General features: G+C 39.9%; 2 protein-coding genes across 2 annotated transcripts; one reads left to right on the top strand and one right to left on the bottom strand.

Moving 5' to 3' along the window:
- Positions 1-20234, bottom strand: LOC105496445 (WAP four-disulfide core domain 9). The gene is made up of 5 exons (XM_011766865.2): positions 20153-20234; positions 6852-6945; positions 2162-2310; positions 722-869; positions 1-200 (listed from the first exon to the last, which is right to left on the bottom strand). Exons 3-5 carry the CDS (start codon positions 2250-2252, stop codon positions 170-172), a joined length of 270 nt encoding a protein of 89 aa, XP_011765167.2. The 5' UTR covers positions 2253-2310; positions 6852-6945; positions 20153-20234; the 3' UTR covers positions 1-169.
- Positions 18695-20146, top strand: LOC105496444 (WAP four-disulfide core domain 10A). Its single transcript, XM_011766862.2, has 2 exons — positions 18695-18860; positions 19820-20146. The coding sequence occupies exons 1-2, from the start codon at positions 18770-18772 to the stop codon at positions 19966-19968; spliced, it is 240 nt and encodes a 79-aa protein (XP_011765164.2). The 5' UTR covers positions 18695-18769; the 3' UTR covers positions 19969-20146.
- Positions 20235-20704: the final 470 nt, after the last annotated feature.

Raw genomic sequence — 20704 nt, 5'->3', positions numbered from 1 at the left:
AGGTTGCTGTAGCAATTTATTTGACAAAAGCTTCAGGGTAAAGAGGTCAAGGAAATAGCAGAAAGGTTACTAGCTAGAACCAGTGGGTGTCCCAAGAAGGAATTAGGCAGCACTCTTCTTAGACCAGATGTTCATCCTTCAGCCCACAGTAGTGATCAACCAATAGAATCTAGGGGTCTAGCATTGATTTAAGGGGCTCTCTAGAAGAGAAAAGTTAATCAAAAGTCAGGAATCCTGGGAGAAATCCATTTCTAAAATTAATAGCACCCTGGGCCCCAGATAAAAAGGACAGCAATTTTTCTGTTAAATCAGAAGTTACCCACTTTTAAGCAATTTCCCCCAAGAAGTTTGCCAACTGAACAGACAGATAAATACTAGGTCTTCTTGGGCCTGGCTGAGAGTAGAGAGCCCGTGGAGAGGCCCAACTAAGTAGTTAATAATTGGAACTTTGGATAAAGGAGGGATGTATGAACTGATGGGTGATGCTTTGAGGGAAGCAAAGGGAACTGAATAAGAGTGAAGAAAAAAGTAGAGGACCTCATGTCGGTGTCTTGGTTTATTTTGCAGTAAGGAGCAGCCTAGGTTTGGAGAAAGGAGGACATTGTCTTTTGCTGCCTGTTTCTTTAATCAGGATTTGGGTGGCTGCAGTCTTTGGAATAGTGGGTAAGGAGCAGTGATGAAGCATGCCAAGGCCCTAGCCTTCCCACCCCAAGAAACTCACTCATTGTCTAAGCAGATGTTTCCACAGTAGGTCCAGCAGCATGTATGATTTGGACGTATACAGGTCCTTATTTTAGTACACCTTTTCTCACAGTACTTATATGGAGGCTGTACCCAGCACTGCTCAGTTTGTTGTATCAGGTCTAGAACTGAGATGGAAGAAGTTAGCAGGGTCCATCTATTCACAACTCAGACAAGAAACCCTTTTTAAGCTTAGCAATCCCTTCTGAAACTTGAGCTCCAAGTCACAAAGTATTTCTCTGCCTACCAAGAAAATCCCTTCCTCAAAGTATATAACCAGTGTCTTGTCACAACACCATCCTTGCATGGCCTGTGTTCCTCCATCTACATGTCCCTACAGTATTTCAGACACTAAAGATAGGGCCTGGGACACCCTGACCATACATGACACCAACCACCAAATTTATTCTCATGTAACCTTAGATTTCAGGGCCTGCAATATGCTCTAACCCCAATTTCCATAGCCAATTTGCAGAATGGGAAACTGAACCAAGGGAGAATAGAAACTTGTTTTTCTCCCCTTCTTTTTTTTCTTTTTTTTTATTTTTTTGAGACAGAGTCTTGCCCTGTTGCCCAGGCTGGGGTGCAATGGCACAATCTCGGCTCACTGCAACCTCCACTTCCCAGGATCAAGCGATTCTCCTGCCTCAGCCTCCCAAGTAGCTGGGATTACAGGAGCATGCCATCATGCCTGGCTAATTTTTTCTATCTTAATAGAGACAGGGTTTCACCATGTTGGCTGGGCAGTCTCGAACCCCTGACCTTGTGATCTGCCCACCTTGGCCTCCCAAAGTGCTGGGATTACAGGTCTGAGCCACTGCGCCCGGCCATTTTTCTCCCCTTCTATTGTTTCCCTGATGATGCCACCTAAGCCATCAGTCTCTCCATAAATTTCATTTTTTTTCCTGGCCCACAACCCTCCTGCTCAGTGCCTTTGTTGTCCACATTTTCTTATCGTATGAACCCAAACTTTGACCCACTAAGGATCCTTTATTTGTCTTTTCCATTTTTCATGTTCTAAAAGACTCTTCCCCTCCAACTAAATTAACGTGTTAAATATTACCCTTTTGTCATTCATCAGAGGCTCACCCAACTGAGGCACAAAGGTTCTGAAAATATGGGCTTGGAGGGAAGCTGTGTTGGTTTTTCCTCTACTGGTCTGACATTGGAAAATATTATTTCCTGCTAACTGATGTAATATAGACAAAAGATATGTTCCCTTTTCACATACCTAGTGCTGCTTTCAGAGCTGAGAGAGAAAACTTAAAGGCATTGGGAATATCTAACCTAATCTTGCTTGAATATCTCTACTTAAGGAGAGATCCTTTAAAGGCTGATTCTTGAAATGCAGACCCTGAATTAGCTACGATAGACATCCCAGAACTGGGCAGAGCACCCCCTCCCTTTTCACACCACCCACGGGGATCTCTGGTCCAGAGGCTTCCCAACACAGGCAGAAGCATCACAACTCCAGAGATGAACATGATGAGTGGAAGAATCCAGGGCTTCATGGTGGTCTCTGTGTGTGTTTGGGTTACGTTCTGGCAGAAGACAAGTCTTTTCCCAGTGCTGCTAGAGGTAGAAAATGGATTGAGGAGAATAGGATAAGCAACAGGGGGAAAGTGCCTATGACTATCATGTTATTCTTTCCCTTTCTAGTACCCAGTAGCATACCAACTAATTCCCAGGCTAGCCAGTGACTTCCCCAGGTTTCTTCTCATCTCATATTACATACCCCTTCCTTTGCAAAATTACTTCTTTTTAAAATGAATTGCTCCTTTCTGATTAAAAACAATAAATCTTCAGATTATACAATTTGTAAAACAAAAAATACAAAGAGGAAATAAATAAGCATTAGTAATTCCACCATCTAGAGATAATCAATATATGTCTATACTTTTATATTGTTGTCATTATTTTTATGAAATTGGACACATCAGTGTCCTGATATTTTATTTTAAAGCATATGAAACATGATGATATAAAGAAGTTTTAGTGAAGATCCTAAGACAAAAGGCACTAAAGCAATTTAAGAAGGAATTACAGACAGATAACAGGACTTGAGAAAAGATGATGGCTGAGAACTGTTAGGGGACTCAAAACTTTAATGCACTAAGATGGTCCAAAGTTGGAGGAATTGTAGAGATTTCAAAGATTTTATTGGTAAAAAGCTTTGCTTATGAAACCCGGAATGCTGCCTTCTAATTCCAAGTTGAAAAAAAAGGTTTTATGATACTACTCATTGAGCTTGCTATGTGATCCCAGAAGTCTATGGGAACACAGTAGACTTGTGTTTGAATCATGACTGAAGACTTTAAAGGGTGACTTTAAATCTGGCCAAAGTGGCCTGTAGTAGCAGAGAAGAGGGCTCTAATTTACGAAGTATCTGAACTGTAAATAGCCAGACGACATTTGATGTCTCCAATGAACCCTTGAAATCTCCCGTGAAAGAGTCAAGACCAGAAGCACAGAACCAGCTCATGATAATATCTATTATACAAGAACTTTCCTACTCCTCTTATTGGTTCGTCCTCCCTCTATCCCTAGGAGACAGAAACTTGCTTTAGTCCGGAGTGGGTGGAGGAAAGGAATAGAATTACAAAGAACCAGAGCAGGGGGCGGGCGGCGGGGGAAAGAGATTCACCACATCCTGTTCCATAACTGGAGCTTCTGAAGGAGGGAGGAATCCATAGTTCTGAACAATTTATGGAGTTGTGACTAATTTCATGGACCTGGACATTTAACTTATTATATTGAGAAGATGTTTCATGACTGGAGAATCACATAAAATTTGCGGAGACCTACCTAAATTTTCCTGAAGAAGCAAGGAAATAAACTAACAATTCTGAATAAAATATACAGGGAGGCAAAAATATGCTCACAACATATAAGTCGTGACAAGAATTCAGCCATAATTATTATCGTTTCCTCATAGCATCAAGACCTGAATAGTGTCAGTTTCTTCTTATAAAAATGTTCTGATGAACCTCCTTATAGTTAAAGCTTTGGTACATATATTGTTATTTTTATAGCATGAGTTAATGAAGAAAGATTTCTAGGCAAAAGACATTGTATTTCCCAGACTTTGGATACTTGCCGCCACATTTTTCTCACTAAGGGTTAGGTTACATTTCCACCTACTGGATATCAAATGCATGTCCCTCCACCCCTTGTTCTACTCTAGGCTATACAAAAGTCATTTTCATCACCACACTATTTGCTGATAGATATTTTACAGAGGAAAGAACATGGGCTCCGGAGTCAGATAGGCTTGAACTAGAATCCCAACCCCACCAACTTCTAGCCGTGGAGCCTGGGCCAGTCACATAATCCCCAGAGCCTGGTTTTCCCCATCCATAGTACAGAAAAAATATCAATACTCATCTCATAGGGTCACTGGGAAGATTAAAGAATATGTATGAAACACTAAGCATAGGACCTGGAATATAGTATACACTTCATAAATGTTAACTGTTAGCATTAAGCTCAGAATATCCTCCTCTAGATATTCGAAAACTATTTTCAATTACAATTGTTTTCTTTTTACTTTTTTTTACACTTAACCTTTTAATCTGCTTAGAATCTATGCCTCTGTGTGTGGAGGGAGAACGGGGAAGTTCATTCACTCAGTAAGTACTTATTAAGTGCCTAACTATATTCCAAGTTCTAGGTATTAGAATATAGTGGTGAACAAAACAGACAAAAATCCCCCCATTCATACAGCTGGCATTCTAGTTAAACAAGATAAGGAAATTCATAGATGGTAATAAGTGGTAAGGAGAAAAATAAGGAAACGGAAGAAAATAAAATAGCCTGCAGCTGAGTGACAGCTGAGGGGTAAGGGGAACTGGAGTATGGGAACAGCAGAAAAATCTTAATAAAATGGAATAGATAGACATTTTAACACTGTAACAATGTAACTATAGCAATCCAAAAGCCAGCATTCCACATTATAAAACTGAAAGTACTCCCATTAAAATTAGAAATAGGAAAAAAAGATATGCACTATTAGGCCTACTTTTTTTTTTTTTTTTTTTTTTTTTTTTTTTTTTTTTTTTGAGGCGGAGTCTCGCTCTGTCGCCCAGGCTGGAGTGCAGTGGCGCGATCTCGGCTCACTGCAAGCTCCGCCTCCCGGGTTCCCGCCATTCTCCTGCCTCAGCCTCCCGAGTAGCTGGGACTACAGGCGCCGCCACCACGCCCGGCTAATTTTTTTAGGCCTACTTTTTAACATTATTTTCAAGTGTTTAAGCCACTATAATTAGAAAAGAGAAAAATTTGAACTATAAATAATAGAAGAGTGGAAGAGGAGCCTAATTACAACTGAAACTTCCCAGCCTTCTCCCATCTACCCCCCTCATTCTCTATCTGTTGCTCTACCTTTGTAGAACCAAATAGGAAGGGAAACAAGAGTCAAAGAAAAGGATAAAATTCTGACATGAATTGCATGTAACAAGGCAGTGATTTTCCCTCTGCCTGAAAGTCTTTATATTTGTTCAGAAGTTTTCAGTGAAGCAAAAGAGATTTCTCTGTGCTGTTCAGTGTGGTAGCCACTGGCCACATATGACTATTTAAACTCATTAAATTAAATCAAAATTCAGTTTCCAGTCATTTCAAGTATTCAGTGGCCACATTTAGTTAGTGGCTATTGTCCCCAAAGTCTTTCTCTGATGCATCTCAATCCATTCATACATGGGACAATGGGAACAGTTTACATGAACCTTTGATTTCTTGTGTGTCCTATTTAATATTCCTTATTTCTCAGGGACGGAGCACTTCCATCATCACAGAAAGTTCTACTGAACAATGCTGCTCTAGATGAATCCACCAAAATGACTCTGCTCAAAAGCAGGGGTAATACTAGAAAAATTTTAAACATGCCGAATTTTTCAAAGGAGGCTTTGAAAATGTATTCTCCTCTTAGCTTCTGTGAAATTTGGAAGCTGAAAAATACAAGTTTTAGGCACATGTCATTAGATGTATTGACTTTTAGGCAATCATTTTTAAGAGATTTGAGCAGAGGCAAGAGCAACAACTTAACTTGGCAACTTCATTGAGTCATGCTTAGGTAAGCTGGTAGAGACACAGGTTCTTAATGGAGAAGCTTGAAGGGCAGGAATAAGCATCTAAGAGTAGAACCACCCCTCCCCCTGCCCACCCCAAATATCTGATCTTCTGCAATTTCAGGGCTTCTACTTCTCCTTTCCTTTCTCTCCCTAGTCTCCTGCTCTTGCTAGCTAGCAATGGTAAGATACCCATTCCTTGAGCCTGAGTCCTTGAGAACCTCAGAGTGTTCTTCTGATTATGTGAATATACCAGCACATGGCAAGACTGGTGAACCATGGAGATACTCTGTTATCTGCTTACAGCCGGGGATGTGAGGGATGAGGTAACTGGGTGAAAGTGGGCATGGATTTCAGTAGGCCTCTGGATTCCTGGTACCAGCCCTTTGCATAAAGAAGGAGGAATACTGATATACAGTGACAGGAACACCATAAATCCAAAGCATTGGGTTCCATGAGGCTGTTTCTTTGTATTCCAAAATACCACCCCAGACCCAAGTTTTCCGGAGCTTTGAAATCTGTTCATTCACACGGCCTCATTCTTACTCTAGTTTTCTTAATTTCTTACTTGCCCCTTCCCCCTTAAAGGTATTCAGGAATCTAAGGATGCCTAGTCCCCTTTTTGCACACCCCCAAGTGTACTAAATGATCCCAGACAAGAGAAACATCATTATGCCCAGGCTGGGTACTTCTCAACTTCTCATATACAGAGTGCTGTGAATTCTTTGGTCATCCTAAGACAAACTGCAGGACAATTCAAAGACCCCCAGGATCAGAAAGACACAGAATGTGGAATCCTGGGCTTTCCAGATAATGTTAAAGAGGAGTGTGCTAGATTTAGTGTCAGGAATGCTGAAATCTTGTTTTGTTTCTGTCCCTTTTACCTATGGAACCTCAGACAGCTCATGTCACCCCCTCTCAATTTTCTTATTTGAACAAAAGCGACAATAATCCCTACTTCACAGGAATAGTAACACCATCTGGGCTAGGAATTATTCCAAGCAAGCCACAAATAGAAGCTCATGTATCAAGACCTTTATCCTCACCTACCTCTGAAGGTGTCTGAGTTGAGTGTCTGTAGTAACTGACTGACAGCTCTTTTGTCTGGCCTCTTATTATGAAGTTGTTTGAAGTGGGGCTCAAACTGGGGGCAGAAGAGCAGAAAAACAATGTTCAAAGGCCAGGAACTTAATGGTGATTTTGGTTGTGACCGATTTTTAATTTCTACCCAGAAACTACATGTTGGCTGTATCACAGATTCTTTCCTTTGATATTCACCCATCCAGACGTACTCAATTTTCTTAGGTGCAGGTGGGATCTTCTGATAAGCTGGGAAGAACATTGTGTACCTGGATTGCGGCTCAGGCCACCCCCAGAAGACCCAAAGTACATGTTCCCAAGGTCTTTCGCAAATACTTCTCAGTCCATTTATACGTAGGAAGTTGGAAACAGTCTACATTGACCTTTGACATCTTGTCTGTCCTTCCATCTTTCTCAGTATTGATTTTCTCTTACCAATAAAATCATACCATGATCTCCCAGCAAATGCCCTCTGACTTTTATGTAGCTAAAAAGAGACTGAATAAGAAGAATTTTAGAAAAAGTAGATGACCACCTAGCAAATGAAGGAAGTGACGTGACCAAATCCAGCACCAAGTTCTTGCCATGAGCTTGTTGCTTGAGGTGCAGAGGGATTTGCTCACCAAATGTCAGGGAAGGGCATTATATTGGGCACAAAATACATATGATTTGGAGATCACTAGCTCATTAGAAAACAGAACAGTCAAGTGGGCAGGAGGCAAAGAGCTTTGGAACCAAGGTAAAAAGGTATGGGAACAAACTGAAGGAAATTTTGACAGGGACTGAAAATGGTGCCAAACCTAGAGTGATTGAATTATGGATTTCTAAGACATTTATTTATATGGCAGGAAAATGATGCTCCATGCATGACAATCATAGTCTTTTGCTCTGTGTGGCCCAGATGCTGTAGATCCTTGATGGTCTGTCTGAGGAGCACGGTCACTAATGAGTAGCTGAGGAGTGCCAAGGACTCCTGCCACTCATGATTCTGGATCAAGCTATGCAGAATTTAGGACAATCTGTACACCCTTCTATTTTAGTTGAGAATTTCCCAGTGCAATATCTGAAATACTGTATCCAATAATTCTATATCCAGCAAAACTATCCTTTCCTGATGAAAGTAAAATAAAGACATTCCCAGAAAAACAAAGACTGAGAGAATTTGTTGCTAGCAGGTCTGCCTTTCAAGAAATACTAGAGAAAATCCTAAAGCTAAAAAGAAAAGACAGGCCGGGCGCGGTGGCTCAAGCCTGTAATCCCAGCACTTTGGGAGGCCGAGACGGGCGGATCACAAGGTCAGGAGATCGAGACCATCCTGGCTAACACAGTGAAACCCCGTCTCTACTAAAAATACAAAAACTTAGCCGGGCGAGGTGGCAGGCGCCTGTAGTCCCAGCTACTCGGGAGGCTGAGGCAGGAGAATGGCGTGAACCCAGGAGGCGGAGCTTGCAGTGAGCTGAGATCCGGCCACTGCACTCCAGCCTGGGTGACAGAGCGAGACTCCGTCTCAAAAAAAAAAAAAAAAAAAAAAAGAAAAGACATCAGGTAGTAATGAGATCTATATTAAGAAACAAAGAGAACAGATAAAAGTAATTATGTAGGTAAATATAAAATCTGATATTAATATTTTTTAACAGATTGGAGTGATAATTGTTTAAAACAATGATAATAATCATTCAATTGTATTGTTAGGCTTAAAACATAAACATGTAATATACATGAAAAATAGCACAGCTGGGTGTGGTGGCTCATGCTTGTAATCCCAGCACTTTGGGAGGCTGAGGCGGTTGGATTACCTGAGGTCAGGAGTTCGAAAACAGCCTGACCAACATGGTGAAACCTCGTCTCTACTAAAAATACAGAAAATTAGCCTGGTGTGGTGGTAGGCGCCTATAATCCCAGCTACTCAGGAGGCTGAGGAAGGAGAATTACTCGAACCCAGGAGGTAGAGGTTGCGGTGAGTCAAGATCGCACCATTGCACTCCAGCCTGGGCCACAGAGCTTCTGTCTCAAAAAAAAAAAGAAAAGAAAAGAAAAGAAAAACAGCACAAAAGAGGAAAGAAGGCAGGCATGTAAGTATAGTTATGATCATCCAGTTTAAAGACTTTGTATTTTTAAGTATGAGAGCCATGGATTATTAAGTAGCATTATTTATTTTTCAGACATATAGGATTTGCTTTTGGTATTGATTTTCTATTTTCCCACATTTTCAAAAGAAAATATTGTATGGCATTAATCATTTGGAATTTTTGAGACTTTCTTTGAAATCTAGGTCATTGTAACTAAGCACTCAAACCTGCTCAATTGGGCCAGGTGCGGTGGCTTACACCAGTACTTTTGGAGGCCGAGGTGGGTGGATTGCTTGAGGCAAGGAGTTTGAGACCAGGCTGGCCAACATGGAGAAACCCCGTCTCCACTAAAATTACAAAAATTAGCTGGGTGCGGTGGTGTACACCTGTAATCCCAGCTATTCGGGAGGCTGAGGCATGAGAATCACTTGAACCCAGGAGACAGAGGTTGCAGTGAGCCAAGATAGCACCACTGCACTCCAGCCTGGGTGACAGAGTGATACTCTGTCTCAAACAAAACAACCTGCTCAGTCTACAACTTTGTATAGATAATTTATTTTTATTTATTGAGGCCGTTTTGTGTGCATGTGTGTGTGTACACATATGTTAAGGTTTCTTGATCTGTTTTTTCTTTACCAATATAAAATATTCTTGTCTAAATTGTGTAGTGTCCTCTATGTTGAACGTTAATTATATTGTATGATATTTAAATTGTTATATCATCTTTCTTTTTCATTCATATTTGATGGAGCATCCTTTTTTATTCCTTTATTTTAAATTACTTCTTTACTTTTGGGAAACCACACATTGTTAAATCATTTAAAAATTTTAATCTGAGAGTCTCTGTCTTTTAATAAATGTCTCTAACCCATTTACCTTTAATAAATATTCTTATAGAAAATAATCTTATGTTAGGGCCTATCTCTGGCATCTTATTTCATATTTTTTATTCATCATGCTTTTTAAATATTTGTTTTTATTTCTCTCTTCAGACATCTATTGGATGGATGAAATATCTTCTACTATTTTAAAAGCCATTATTGTATTCTGATTCCTCAGAGGATTTTTTATTTAAGCCCACATTACTTTTCCATATAGTCTTAAAGATTTCCAAAATTTGTAAGTTTTCCTAAAATAAGACAGCTCTTTCAGTATGCTAACTGTTCCCTTTAGTTTACCTTCTGACCTTGTTGATATTTTCTAGACAGTTTTTAGTTCATGATTATAATGGATATTGGTGTTTTATTCTCTTATTCTTTCTATCTCTTCCTTCCACTTTGTTCTTAATCCCTAAATTTTTAGACAACACCAAACTTTATGAATTGACGTCTCACTGTGCAAAACTGCTGACATGGCAGGCCTGCAGTTGCTATCTTTACAAATCCTGCTTACAAGGTTGGCTCTTGGTTGGCATCCATAAGCCTGAATTTTGAGAAAGTTCCCATTGTTCTCAGAACAAACAAGTATGGCTCTCTGTGCCTCAACCATTTGTACAAAAAACACGGTTTATGGTAGATATCTGCTTTTACTTTGGGAGTCTGGAATTTTGGTATATGCTAGGCAGAAGCTGCTATATGACCAGCCCCCAATAGAAACCCTGGACATTGTGTTTGTCTCTCATGAGCTCCCCTGGTAGACAACACTTCACACACGTTGTCACAACTGATGGATGGGGGAATTCAGCATGCCCTATGTGATTCCACCGGTCAATGGGAGAAGACACTTGGAAGCATGCACCTGATTTCCTCTGGACTTTGCCCCTTGCACCTTTTCCCTTTGTTGACTTTGCTTTGTAGCCTTTCACTGTAATAAATCATAGCTGCAAGAAAAACTATATGCTGAGTCCTGTGAGTCCTCCTAGCAAAGCACTGAACCTAGGGATAGCCTTGGGAACCCCAGCGTATTCACTCATTTTGCCCATATACTTTTGTACAATCATTCTAGATTTATTTTCCTAGTGGAGCACATCCTTCAAGCAGGCTTTCAAAAAGGGTCTTTGTGTGGTAAGCATTCTGATGCTTTGTATGTCTTAGAACAATTTTATTGTGCCCTCATATTTTAAAAGTTCAGGATATAAATTTTCACTCGAAAAGTTTTTACCTTAAACATCTTGAAAATGCTACTCTATTGATTTATTGTCCTATTGTCACTATTTGAAAGTATAATCTCAGTATGATTATTTTTCTTCTTTGGATGATCTATTCTTTCTCCATAGGATATTTTAAAATTTCTTTGTATTTGATGTTCCTACATTTTATAATGTGGTTAGATATGCTAGTTTTCTTACTCTATTCTTTTATGATCATTTCCAGTCTGAGCTCTTTAATAGTTCTCTAATTTGGGGCAACTTTAATGCATTGTTTCATTAAATATTTTTTAACCTGCTAAATCTTTTTCTTTTAGAACTACTATTTGGATGTTTACACTTACACCTCTCACTTCCACATACCTTAATCTTCTTTTTTATTTTGAAACAATCTTAAAGTAGGAGAAAAGCTGAAAGTACAGTAAAAATAACTTTTCTTTTCCCTGAAACATTTGAGAGTAAGTTGCTTACTGGTGCCCAATCACCCCCAATGCTGTCATATACATTTTCTATAAAGAAAGACAAGTTCTTCTACATAAACACAACATAGCCATCAAAATCCAGAAATAAATGATGCCAATATCTACTCTAATCTATTTAAATATATTAATTATGTCTATTTTATGCATCATTTTAATTAATTCTGTATTTTTGCTATGAGTCATTCAGTGTGAGGGCAGAAACATTTCATGTAAATGTGATGTTCACTGCTAGGTTTGATCTGAAGGCCAAAAGGAAGCATAGGTTTGTTACTCTCATTCCATTAACCAGCTCAACTTGATGGGGGAGGTGATACAAACCTACACAGATTCGGCTTGTCAAACCTAAAACAGTTTAGGTTAAGTTAAGCTGAGTGTGCATGTTTGAGAAAGAGCTCAGGAGTGAGGAGGAAACTAATGGATGGGACCAGCTGACAATCTAACTGTGAAGATCTGGGTAAAACACTCAGAGAGAAATTCAGAGGAGCCCGAGCTGACACATTTCATTTTAATGATCATACAATTATTCGCCAAGAAAGACAAAATTAGGCCAGGAAAATGCCAAACAGATAGAAGCTTCAAGGATTTGGGGATTGTTACAAAGATCCCAAAATTAATCTGGATTTTCTTGCACCTTTATTTCAGATGGCACATCAAGCAACTCCTCTTATTCTTTTCTGTTTAAGCAGAAAAATCAGATCTGTGGCATAGGTTTTGAATGTTTTTAGGCCAGGCGTGGTGGCTCATGCCTGTAATCCTAACACTCTGGGAGGCCGAGGAAGGTGGACCACCTGAGATCAGGAGTTTGGGACCAGCCTGGCCAACATGGTGAAAACCCATGTCTACTAAAAATACAAAAGTTAGCCAGGTGTGGTGGCAGGCACCTATAATCCCAGCTGCTCAGAAGGTTGAGGCAGGAGAATCACTTTAACTCGGGGGGCAGAGGCTGCAGTGAGCCGAGATTGTGCCACTTCACTCCAGCCTGGGCAAGAAGAGTGAAACTCTCTCTCAAAAAAAAAAAAAAAAATTTTCAAATTGACAAGTAGTAATTTTACATATTTATGTGATACATAGTGATGTTTCAATATGTATAATGTATAGTGATCAGATCAAGGTAATTAGCATACCCGTCATCTCAAACATTTATCATTTCTTTGTGTTAGGAACGTTCAATATCTTCCTTCTAGCTATTTGAAATTATATAATATATTATTCTTACATATGCTCATCCTACAGTGCTATAGAACACTAGAACTTATTCCTCCTGTCCAGCTATGACATTGTATCCTTTAACAAATCTCTCCCACTGGGCGCGGTGGCTCACACCTGTAATCCCAGCACGTTGGAAGGCTGAGGCAGGCGGATCACAAGGTCAGGTGTTCGAGACCAACCTGACCAGCATGGTGACACACCCATCTCTACAAAAAATACAAAAATTAGCCAGGCATGGTGGCGCATGCCTGTAGTCCCAGCTACTCGGGAGGCTGAGGCAGGAGAATCGCTTGAACCTGGGAGGTAGAAGTTGCAGGGAGCCGAGATCGCCCCACTGCACTCCAGCCTGAGCAACAGAGCGAGACTCTATCTCAAAAAAAAAAAAAAAAAAAAACTCTCCCAATCTTCCCCTCCCACTATGCTTCCCAGCTTCTGGTACCTGCTGTTCTACTTTTTACTTCCATGAGATCGACCTTTTTCCAGATATGAGTGAGAATATGTGGTGTTTAATTTTCTGTTCCTGGCTATTTCACAGAACATAAAGTCCTCCAGTTTCAGCCATGGTGCCATGAACAACAGGATTTTATTCCTTTTTATGGTTGAATAGGATTGTATTGTGTATATATATCATATTTTCTTTCTCCATTCCTCTGTTATTAGACACCTAAGTTGAGTCTGTATCTTGGCTATTGTGAATAGTGCTGCAATAAACATGGGGGTACATATGTTGATATGCTGATTTCCTTTCCTTTGGATAAATGCCTAGTAGTGGGATTGCTGGGTCATAAGGTAATGGAGTTCTATGTGTAGGCTTTTGAGAAATTGAGATACCATTCTCCATAGTGACTGTACTAATTTATATTTCCACCAACAGTGTATAACAGTTCCCCTTTCTCCACATGGTCAACAGCACTTGTTATTTTTTGTCATTTTCTTATTATTGGAGCAATCCTGACTGGTGTGAGACGATACCTCATTATAGTTTTCACTTGCATTTGCCTGATGATTAGTGATGTTGAGAGAACAATGAAAAGTCATTTTTTTCATATATTTGTTGGTCATTTATATGTCTTCTTTTGTGAATTGTCTGTTCAGATCATTTGCCCATTTTTTAAATTGGATTGTTTGTGTTTTTGCTGTTGAGATGTTTGAGTTTCTTGTATATTCTGGATATTAATCCCCTGTCAAATGAATAGTGTATTAGTTTATTCTCACATTGCTATAAAGATATTACCTGAGACTGGGTAATTTATAAACAAAAGAGGTTTAATTTACTCACAGTTCCACATGGCTGGGGAGGCCTCAGGAAACTTAAAATCATGTCAGAAGGTGAAGGGGAAGCAAGGCACATCTTACATGGTGGCAGGAGAGAGAGCTCATGCGGGGGAAACTGCACCTTTTAAACAATCAGATCTCATGACAACTCCCTCACTATCACAAGAACAGCATGGGGGAAACTGCCCTTATGATCCAATTACCTCCTACCAGATCCCTCTCCCTCCACACATGGGGATTAGAGTTCAAGATGAGATTTGGGTGGAGACACAGCCAAACCATATCAAATACTTTGAAAATATTTTCTCTCATTCTGTAGATTGTCTTTTCAATCTGTTGATTGTTTCCTTTGCTGTGCAGCAGCTTTTTAGTTTGATATAATCCAATTTACCTATTTTTGCTTTTGTTGCCCATGGTTTTGAGATCTTACATTAAAAATCTTTTTGTAAGATCATGAAATGTCTTACAGTGTTTCCCCTATGTTTTCTTCTAGTAGTTTTACAGTTTCAGGTTTTACCTTTAGACCTTTGATCCATTTTTAGCTGATTTTTGTATAGAGTGAGAGGTGAAGGTCTAATTTCATTAGTCTGCATATGGATATCCAGTTTTCCTAGCACCATTTACTGAAGAGACCATCCTTTCCCCAGTGAGTGTTCTTGGCATCTTTGTCAAAAATCAGTTGGCTATAGACGCATGGAGTTATTTCTAGGTTCTTTATTCTCTTTTTTTTTTTTTTTTTTTTTTTTTTTTTTTTTTTTTTTGATACAGAGTCTTGCTCTTGTTGCCCAGGCTGGAGTACAGTGGCACAATCTCAGCTCACTGGAACCTCTGCCTCCCAGGTTCAAGTGATTCTCCTGCCTCAGCCTCTGGAGTCGAGTAACTGGGACTACAGGCGTGCACCGCCATGTTCATCTAATTTTTGTACTTTTAGTAGAGACAGGGTTTTGCTATGTTGGCCAGGCTGATCTCGAACACCTGACCTCACGTGATCCACCTGCCTCGGTCTCCCAAAGTGCTGGGATTACAGGCTTGAGCCACTGCACCTGGCCCTAAGTTATCTATTCTATTCCATTAGTCTACGTGTCTGTTTTTATGCCAGTGCCATGTTATTTTCGTTACTACAGCTTGGTAGTATATTTAGAAGTCTTGAAGCCTGTTCCCTCCAGCTTTGTTCTTTTTGTTAAAGATTGCTTTGGCTATTCTGGGATGTTTGTGGTTCCATACATATTTTAGGATTTATTTTATATTACTGTGAAGAATGTCACTGGTATTTTAATAGGGATTGCATTGACTCTGTAGATGGTTTGGGGTAGTGTGGTAATTTTAACAATATTAATTCTTTCCATCCATGAGCATGGGAAGTTTTTCCATTTGTTTTATCCTCTTCAATTTCTTTTATCAGTGTTTTGTTTTCAATGTATCAGTTTTCAATGTAGAAGTCTTTTATCTCCTTGGTTAAATTTATTCCTAAGTATTTGTTTGTAGCTGTTATAAATGGGATTGCCCTCTTTGTCTCTTTTTTTAGCTGGCTTATTGTGCCCAGAAACACCACTGACTTGTATGTTTATTTTGTATTCTGCAACTTTACTGAATTTGTTTATGAGTTCTTCAAGTTTCTTGGTAGAGTCTTTAAGTTTTTCTCTACATAAGAGCTCGTCTGCAAATAGGGTAAATATGACTTCCTCTTTTCCAAATGTAATGTCCTTCATTGTTTTCTCTTTCCTGATTGATCTAACTAGGACTTCCAGTACTATGTTGAATAAGAGTGGGTAAAGTGAGCAGCATTCTCATGGAGGCGGATGGAAGCTCCCTAGCCTTTCCCCCATATCTTCTTTCAGTTCTTAGAGGAAAAGTTTTCAGCTTTTCCCCATTAAGTGCATTGTTAGCTATGGGTTTGTCATATATGACATTTATTATGTGGAGGTGCTTTCCTTTCATACATAGTTTATTGAAAGTTTTTATCATAAAGTGGTGTTGAATTTTATCAAATGCTTTTTCTGTATCTACTGAGATTACCATATGGTTTTGTCCCTGATTCTGTTGATGTGAAGTATCACATTTATTGATTTGTCTACATTGAGCCATTCTTGCATTCCTATGATAAATCCCACTTGATCATGCTACATTATCTTTTTTGTGTGTTGTTGAATTGGGTTTGTTAGTATTTTGTTGAGGATTTTTGCACCTATTTTCATCAGGAATATTGGCCTGTGGGTTTCTTTATGTTGTCTTGTTGTTGTCTGGTTTTGGTATTTAGGTTATGCAGGCCTCATAAAAGTGAGCTAAGAAGAATTCCCTCTGCATCAATTTTTTGGAATCGTTTGAGAAGAATTGGTATTAATTTATATTTAAAGGGTCATAGAATTTGGTGGTAAAGCCATATGGTTCTGGACTTTTGTTTTGGGGGAGACTTTTTATCACAGATTCAGTCTCCTTACTTGTTATTCGTCTGTTCGGGTTCTTCTATTTCTTTTTGGTTCAGTGTTGGTAGGTTGTATGTGTCCAAGAATTTATCCATTTCCTCTAGGTTTTTGAATTATAAAGAATATCACAAAGGATACAGAGGAAGAGGTGCATAAGGTGAGATATGGGGGAAAGGCTAGAGAGCTTCCATGCCCTCCATGAGCATGCTGCTCTCCAACAACCTCTAAGTGTTCAGTGGTAGCCATCTGGAAGCTCTGACTTATAAATTTTATTTTGAAATTTCTGTTCAGTTTCGAGTAATTGTCTTTTTTTAGACTAATTCCTAAATATTTCCATTATAGTCTGAAATTGTCCTTTGTGATATAATTATTTAAAATTTTGTTCAGACTTTTTTATAGCTTAATATATAGTCACTTTTGTACATGTTTTATTTGTGCTTGAGAAAAATGTATTCCTTTACTTTTTCTATGCAGACTTCTGTATATTTTAATTAAGTCAAGCTTATTAATCATAAAGTTCAAATTACCCATCTCTTTACTAAATACTACTCTATCAATAATTTGAAAGTATAAAGTCCTTCTATATACCCATAAATCCTTCCCCTTATAAATTTGTCAGTACTTGAGCCTGCCACAATGTTGACTAGACTGCTTTAACAGAAAGCCTCCATCACATAATGGCTGAAATACAATATACTTTTTTATTTCTTGCTCAAATAATAATTCAAGATGAGTATTCTAAAACAATGGGTATCCCTTTTTTCATGTGATAAAAGGAGTCAAGGACCCAGGCTCCTTTCATCTTTTGGCTTCACTAGAATCTAGAACCTTGTTTTCATCTAAACTGAGCTGGTGGAAAAGAAAAAGAGTGTGAAAGAGACTTGCCCATCTTCTTAGGGTCTTGATCTAGTAGTGACAAGTCTGTTAGCCGAAATATTTACAATGTGGCACTGGCTGCAAGGTGGTTGGGTAAGGAAAATGCAGCTTCTGTCTGAGATGATGATTCTCCTCTACATAATCCCTCTTTGCTAGGATAATTATGATGGCATCCAGTCTCTAAATTGTTCATTTATGAGTGGACAAAAAGAAAAACTAGGAAAGAGGGAGCCTTTGGGAAGGGTCAAACACTCAAACACTACTCTCTAAACTATAGGTACAAATATCAGAATTTTTGAATTATAAAGGATATCGCAAAGGATACAGAGGAAGAAGTGCATAAGGTGAGGTATGGGGAAAGGCTACAGAGCTTCCTTTGAATGTAAATTACAACTGTGGACTGAAGGAGACTGCATTAGGAGTTCAGAATGTCAGAATGAGGTTCAAATCTTTAGAAGATTATCATCATCAGAGGAAGAGGGTGATCTTCTTCCCAGCTTCCATGCCTACTGGGAGTCCAGTGACCCCAGGTTGTCCCCTCTCTCTCCTATTAGGGAAGAAGAAACATCTTCACTTCTGAGAGTTCATTTTCTTTATGATATTCAAGGTCAGTGACCACCTCCTCTTGGACAGCCTGCCAAGCCTTTGACTGATAGGTCTCTCCCCCTGTCTGAGCTCTAAGATATTTACTATGTCTCCCCATTAGCCCTTCTGTCCCATGCCCTACAATAGTCCTTCTTTCTGTGTGTATATGTGTATTTAAATTTGTATATGTATATGTGTGTATGTGTTTATATACGTTTATATATGAAACAGATACTCTTTCACTCAGGAATTCTAGCTCTCTTAGTCTAAAGAAATAAAAGATTTATAAATAAAGATGTTCAATATGACATTCTTTAGATTATTAGTAATTAGTACAATACAAATACTTGATTATTAGCATTTAAGTGAGAGCTGTGCAATTATGAAAATCCACATTTTGAGAAATACTTACATGATTAAATAAGGCTGGCAAAAATAGGTAACAAAAGATGTTTATATTAAAAGGATTGTTTATATTAAATATGGAGGGCAACTAAAAGATAATGCAGTGAAACATCAGTTAATTCTAAGCAACTCTTTCTAAAAATATATTTTTTCTTTTCTTTTTTCCATAAAACATTTTGTAGTTAGGAAGCAGAAATAAATGATATCTTTCATTCTATCAGCAAGAACACAAGACTGGTAATGTGAGAGGAGGAGGCGTCATTCCTGCAGAAGCCCTATCCCAGGTGAAGAAGGACAGGGCTAGGGGCAAACAAAAGGAGGAAGCCAAGACTCTCTTGCTCTGCCCCAACTTGGCCAGTGGAGGCAGTGAGGAGCTAAAGATCATTCCTTCTTTCTTTCCTTCACTCTCCACAGGCAGCTCTGCAGGGAAGTCTGTGACAACCTGGTCAGACTTAAGGCCCACGCTCTGGTCAGAGTCATGCCATCCCAGACTCTGCTGCCTGTCCTGGTTCTCTGTGTGTTGCTGCTTCAGGCCCAGGGAGGATACCGTGACAAGAAGAGGATGCAGAGTAGGTGATGGGCCACTGGATGGGTGAGGGGGAATTGGGTAGGGGGAATGGAGGGCCTGTGTCCAGTCTGAGTAGGACCTAGGAGTTGAAAACTCTCTGCATATCCAGCTGTGACCACAATGTTGTGTAAACTCTGGACTGTCCCAAATCATGGCCCTCCAGCCCCTTAGCTGGCCCTGGGTATAGTAATGGGAATGAAGAAGAAACCTACATATTTTGCTGTTCCTTCTCAATACTTAGAGATAAATGGCACATACCATAGTGAAAGGTACACCAGGGCTGAGAATCCAGTGGGAAAGAAGACAATTAGTTGATTTATGCATATTTGTGAGGAGTAAAGATTCAGAAGTGGTTATGACAGTAGGTGTAGGTGTAGAATGGATATAAGTGTAGGGAAATAGGACATAAGACAAGCAAAAGTTGGGGTACACAGACCCAAGTTAAGGTTATCATCAAACGGACAAGGAGAGTGGTGGTGGAAAGGAAACTAAAGAAGGGGCAGGAAGACTAGAGACAGTGACAGTGAGCAGAAGAGAAGGAGAGAAAAGAGGCAAGTTGATCCTCATCTCTGAGTTCTACTACTCAGAGACTAGGAGAGGGTTTGAAAGACGTCTCATGCTTCTTTGAGCTCTCAGGATCAGACTATAGATTCTATGGTGGTGACTTCACCAAGGCCATGGCTAGTAAGGGAGATGGAGTTCTGATTGCTGGTGTATGGAGAAGGTCCAGGAAGTCCAGGCATTGTGGTCTATTGGGGTAAGATGTACAGTGGAGAGACAGGATTTAAAATATGACCAATCACTAGGATTTGGTGATGGGCAGGAAGGTAGTTCTATGAAGAAGGAATCCAGGAGTGTCATGAGTGAGACCTGGGTTCAAGGGTCTTGGAGGAAGCTTTAGCTTGAGAAAAATGTTCTCTAGGAAGCTGCATTTATTTACCCCTCTATCCTCCTTTTCAGAAACACAGCTATCCCCAGAAATTAAAGTCTGCCAGGAACGGCCTAAACTATATCTATGCAAACGCTTCTGTGAATCTCACCGAGACTGTCAAGCAAATAACATATGCTGTTCTACCTACTGTGGGAATGTTTGCATGAGCACCCTGTGAGTGGGAGACTGGGCTGGGATGTGCATCCTGCTTCCCAACTCCTCTATCCAAGACTGTGCCCACATCTGAAGCACAAGGACTTCAAGTCACCAGCATAAGAACATCAACAGGAATGCCGCCCTCCCTACTGTCTGAACTCCTTGTCCCTGTCAAATAAACCAGAACAAATGTTCAGGGATCCTGCCTCTTTCGCTGCCACTACAGGTGATCATTGAGAGCCCACTGTAGCCCCCACAGACGCCCCACTCGTCTTGTGTCCTGGTGTTCAATTTCTCTCCCTGGCTATGCTTCTCTACCCTCCCTCTCCCTCTTTGGCCCATATATCCCTGCCAGCCCTCAGGAGGCCCAGCCCCTTGCTGTTTTTGCTCACTGAACCAGTACTCCCAGGGGGACGAACTGCTCATGTGCAGCATCTCCTGATGCTAAGAACATTTCTCACTCTGGAGTCAGAAGGACCCTTAAGCATGAGATGGGTGGCAGTTAGAACCCGAGGTAAAGAGTGGGAGACCCCCAAGCACTGCTTTGGTCTCCTTAGCCTTGGTGCACCCCCATCCCATACTCCCCAATCTCTCTGTAAGGTTCACATTACTGTCTATTTATCATTAGGATAATGAGTCCCAGAAGCCCAGCAAGCCCAAGGCCACAAGAGAGTGAGAGGATATGATGTGGCCAGAAGAGGGTGTTTCTTCTAGGCTGACTTTTTCCTCACTTCTCTCCATTACCTGAGACCAGAGGC

The sequence above is a fragment of the Macaca nemestrina genome, chromosome 15 (genome assembly GCF_043159975.1).
Source record: "Macaca nemestrina isolate mMacNem1 chromosome 15, mMacNem.hap1, whole genome shotgun sequence".
NCBI classification, from domain to species: Eukaryota; Metazoa; Chordata; class Mammalia; order Primates; family Cercopithecidae; genus Macaca; species Macaca nemestrina.
The sequence above is the reverse complement of the archived record's forward strand: the minus strand, read 5'-3'. Positions and strand labels throughout refer to the sequence as shown.

What these genes read in the sequence shown, in the direction of transcription:
- LOC105496445 (XM_011766865.2), bottom strand. Translation starts at nt 2,252, where the DNA reads ATGAAGCCCTGGATTCTTCCACTCATCATGTTCATCTCTGGAGTTGTG. An exon ending in CCTCTGGACCAGAGATCCCC is followed by an intron (nt 870 to 2,161) that starts GTGGGTGGTGTG and finishes CTTCCATCTCAG; the next exon opens with TTCTAGACCTGATACAACAA. An exon ending in AACATCTGCTTAGACAATGA is followed by an intron (nt 201 to 721) that starts GTGAGTTTCTTG and finishes TTTCTCTTCTAG; the next exon opens with AGAGCCCCTTAAATCAATGC.
- LOC105496444 (XM_011766862.2), top strand. Translation starts at nt 18,770, where the DNA reads ATGCCATCCCAGACTCTGCTGCCTGTCCTGGTTCTCTGTGTGTTGCTG. An exon ending in TGACAAGAAGAGGATGCAGA is followed by an intron (nt 18,861 to 19,819) that starts GTAGGTGATGGG and finishes CCTCCTTTTCAG; the next exon opens with AAACACAGCTATCCCCAGAA.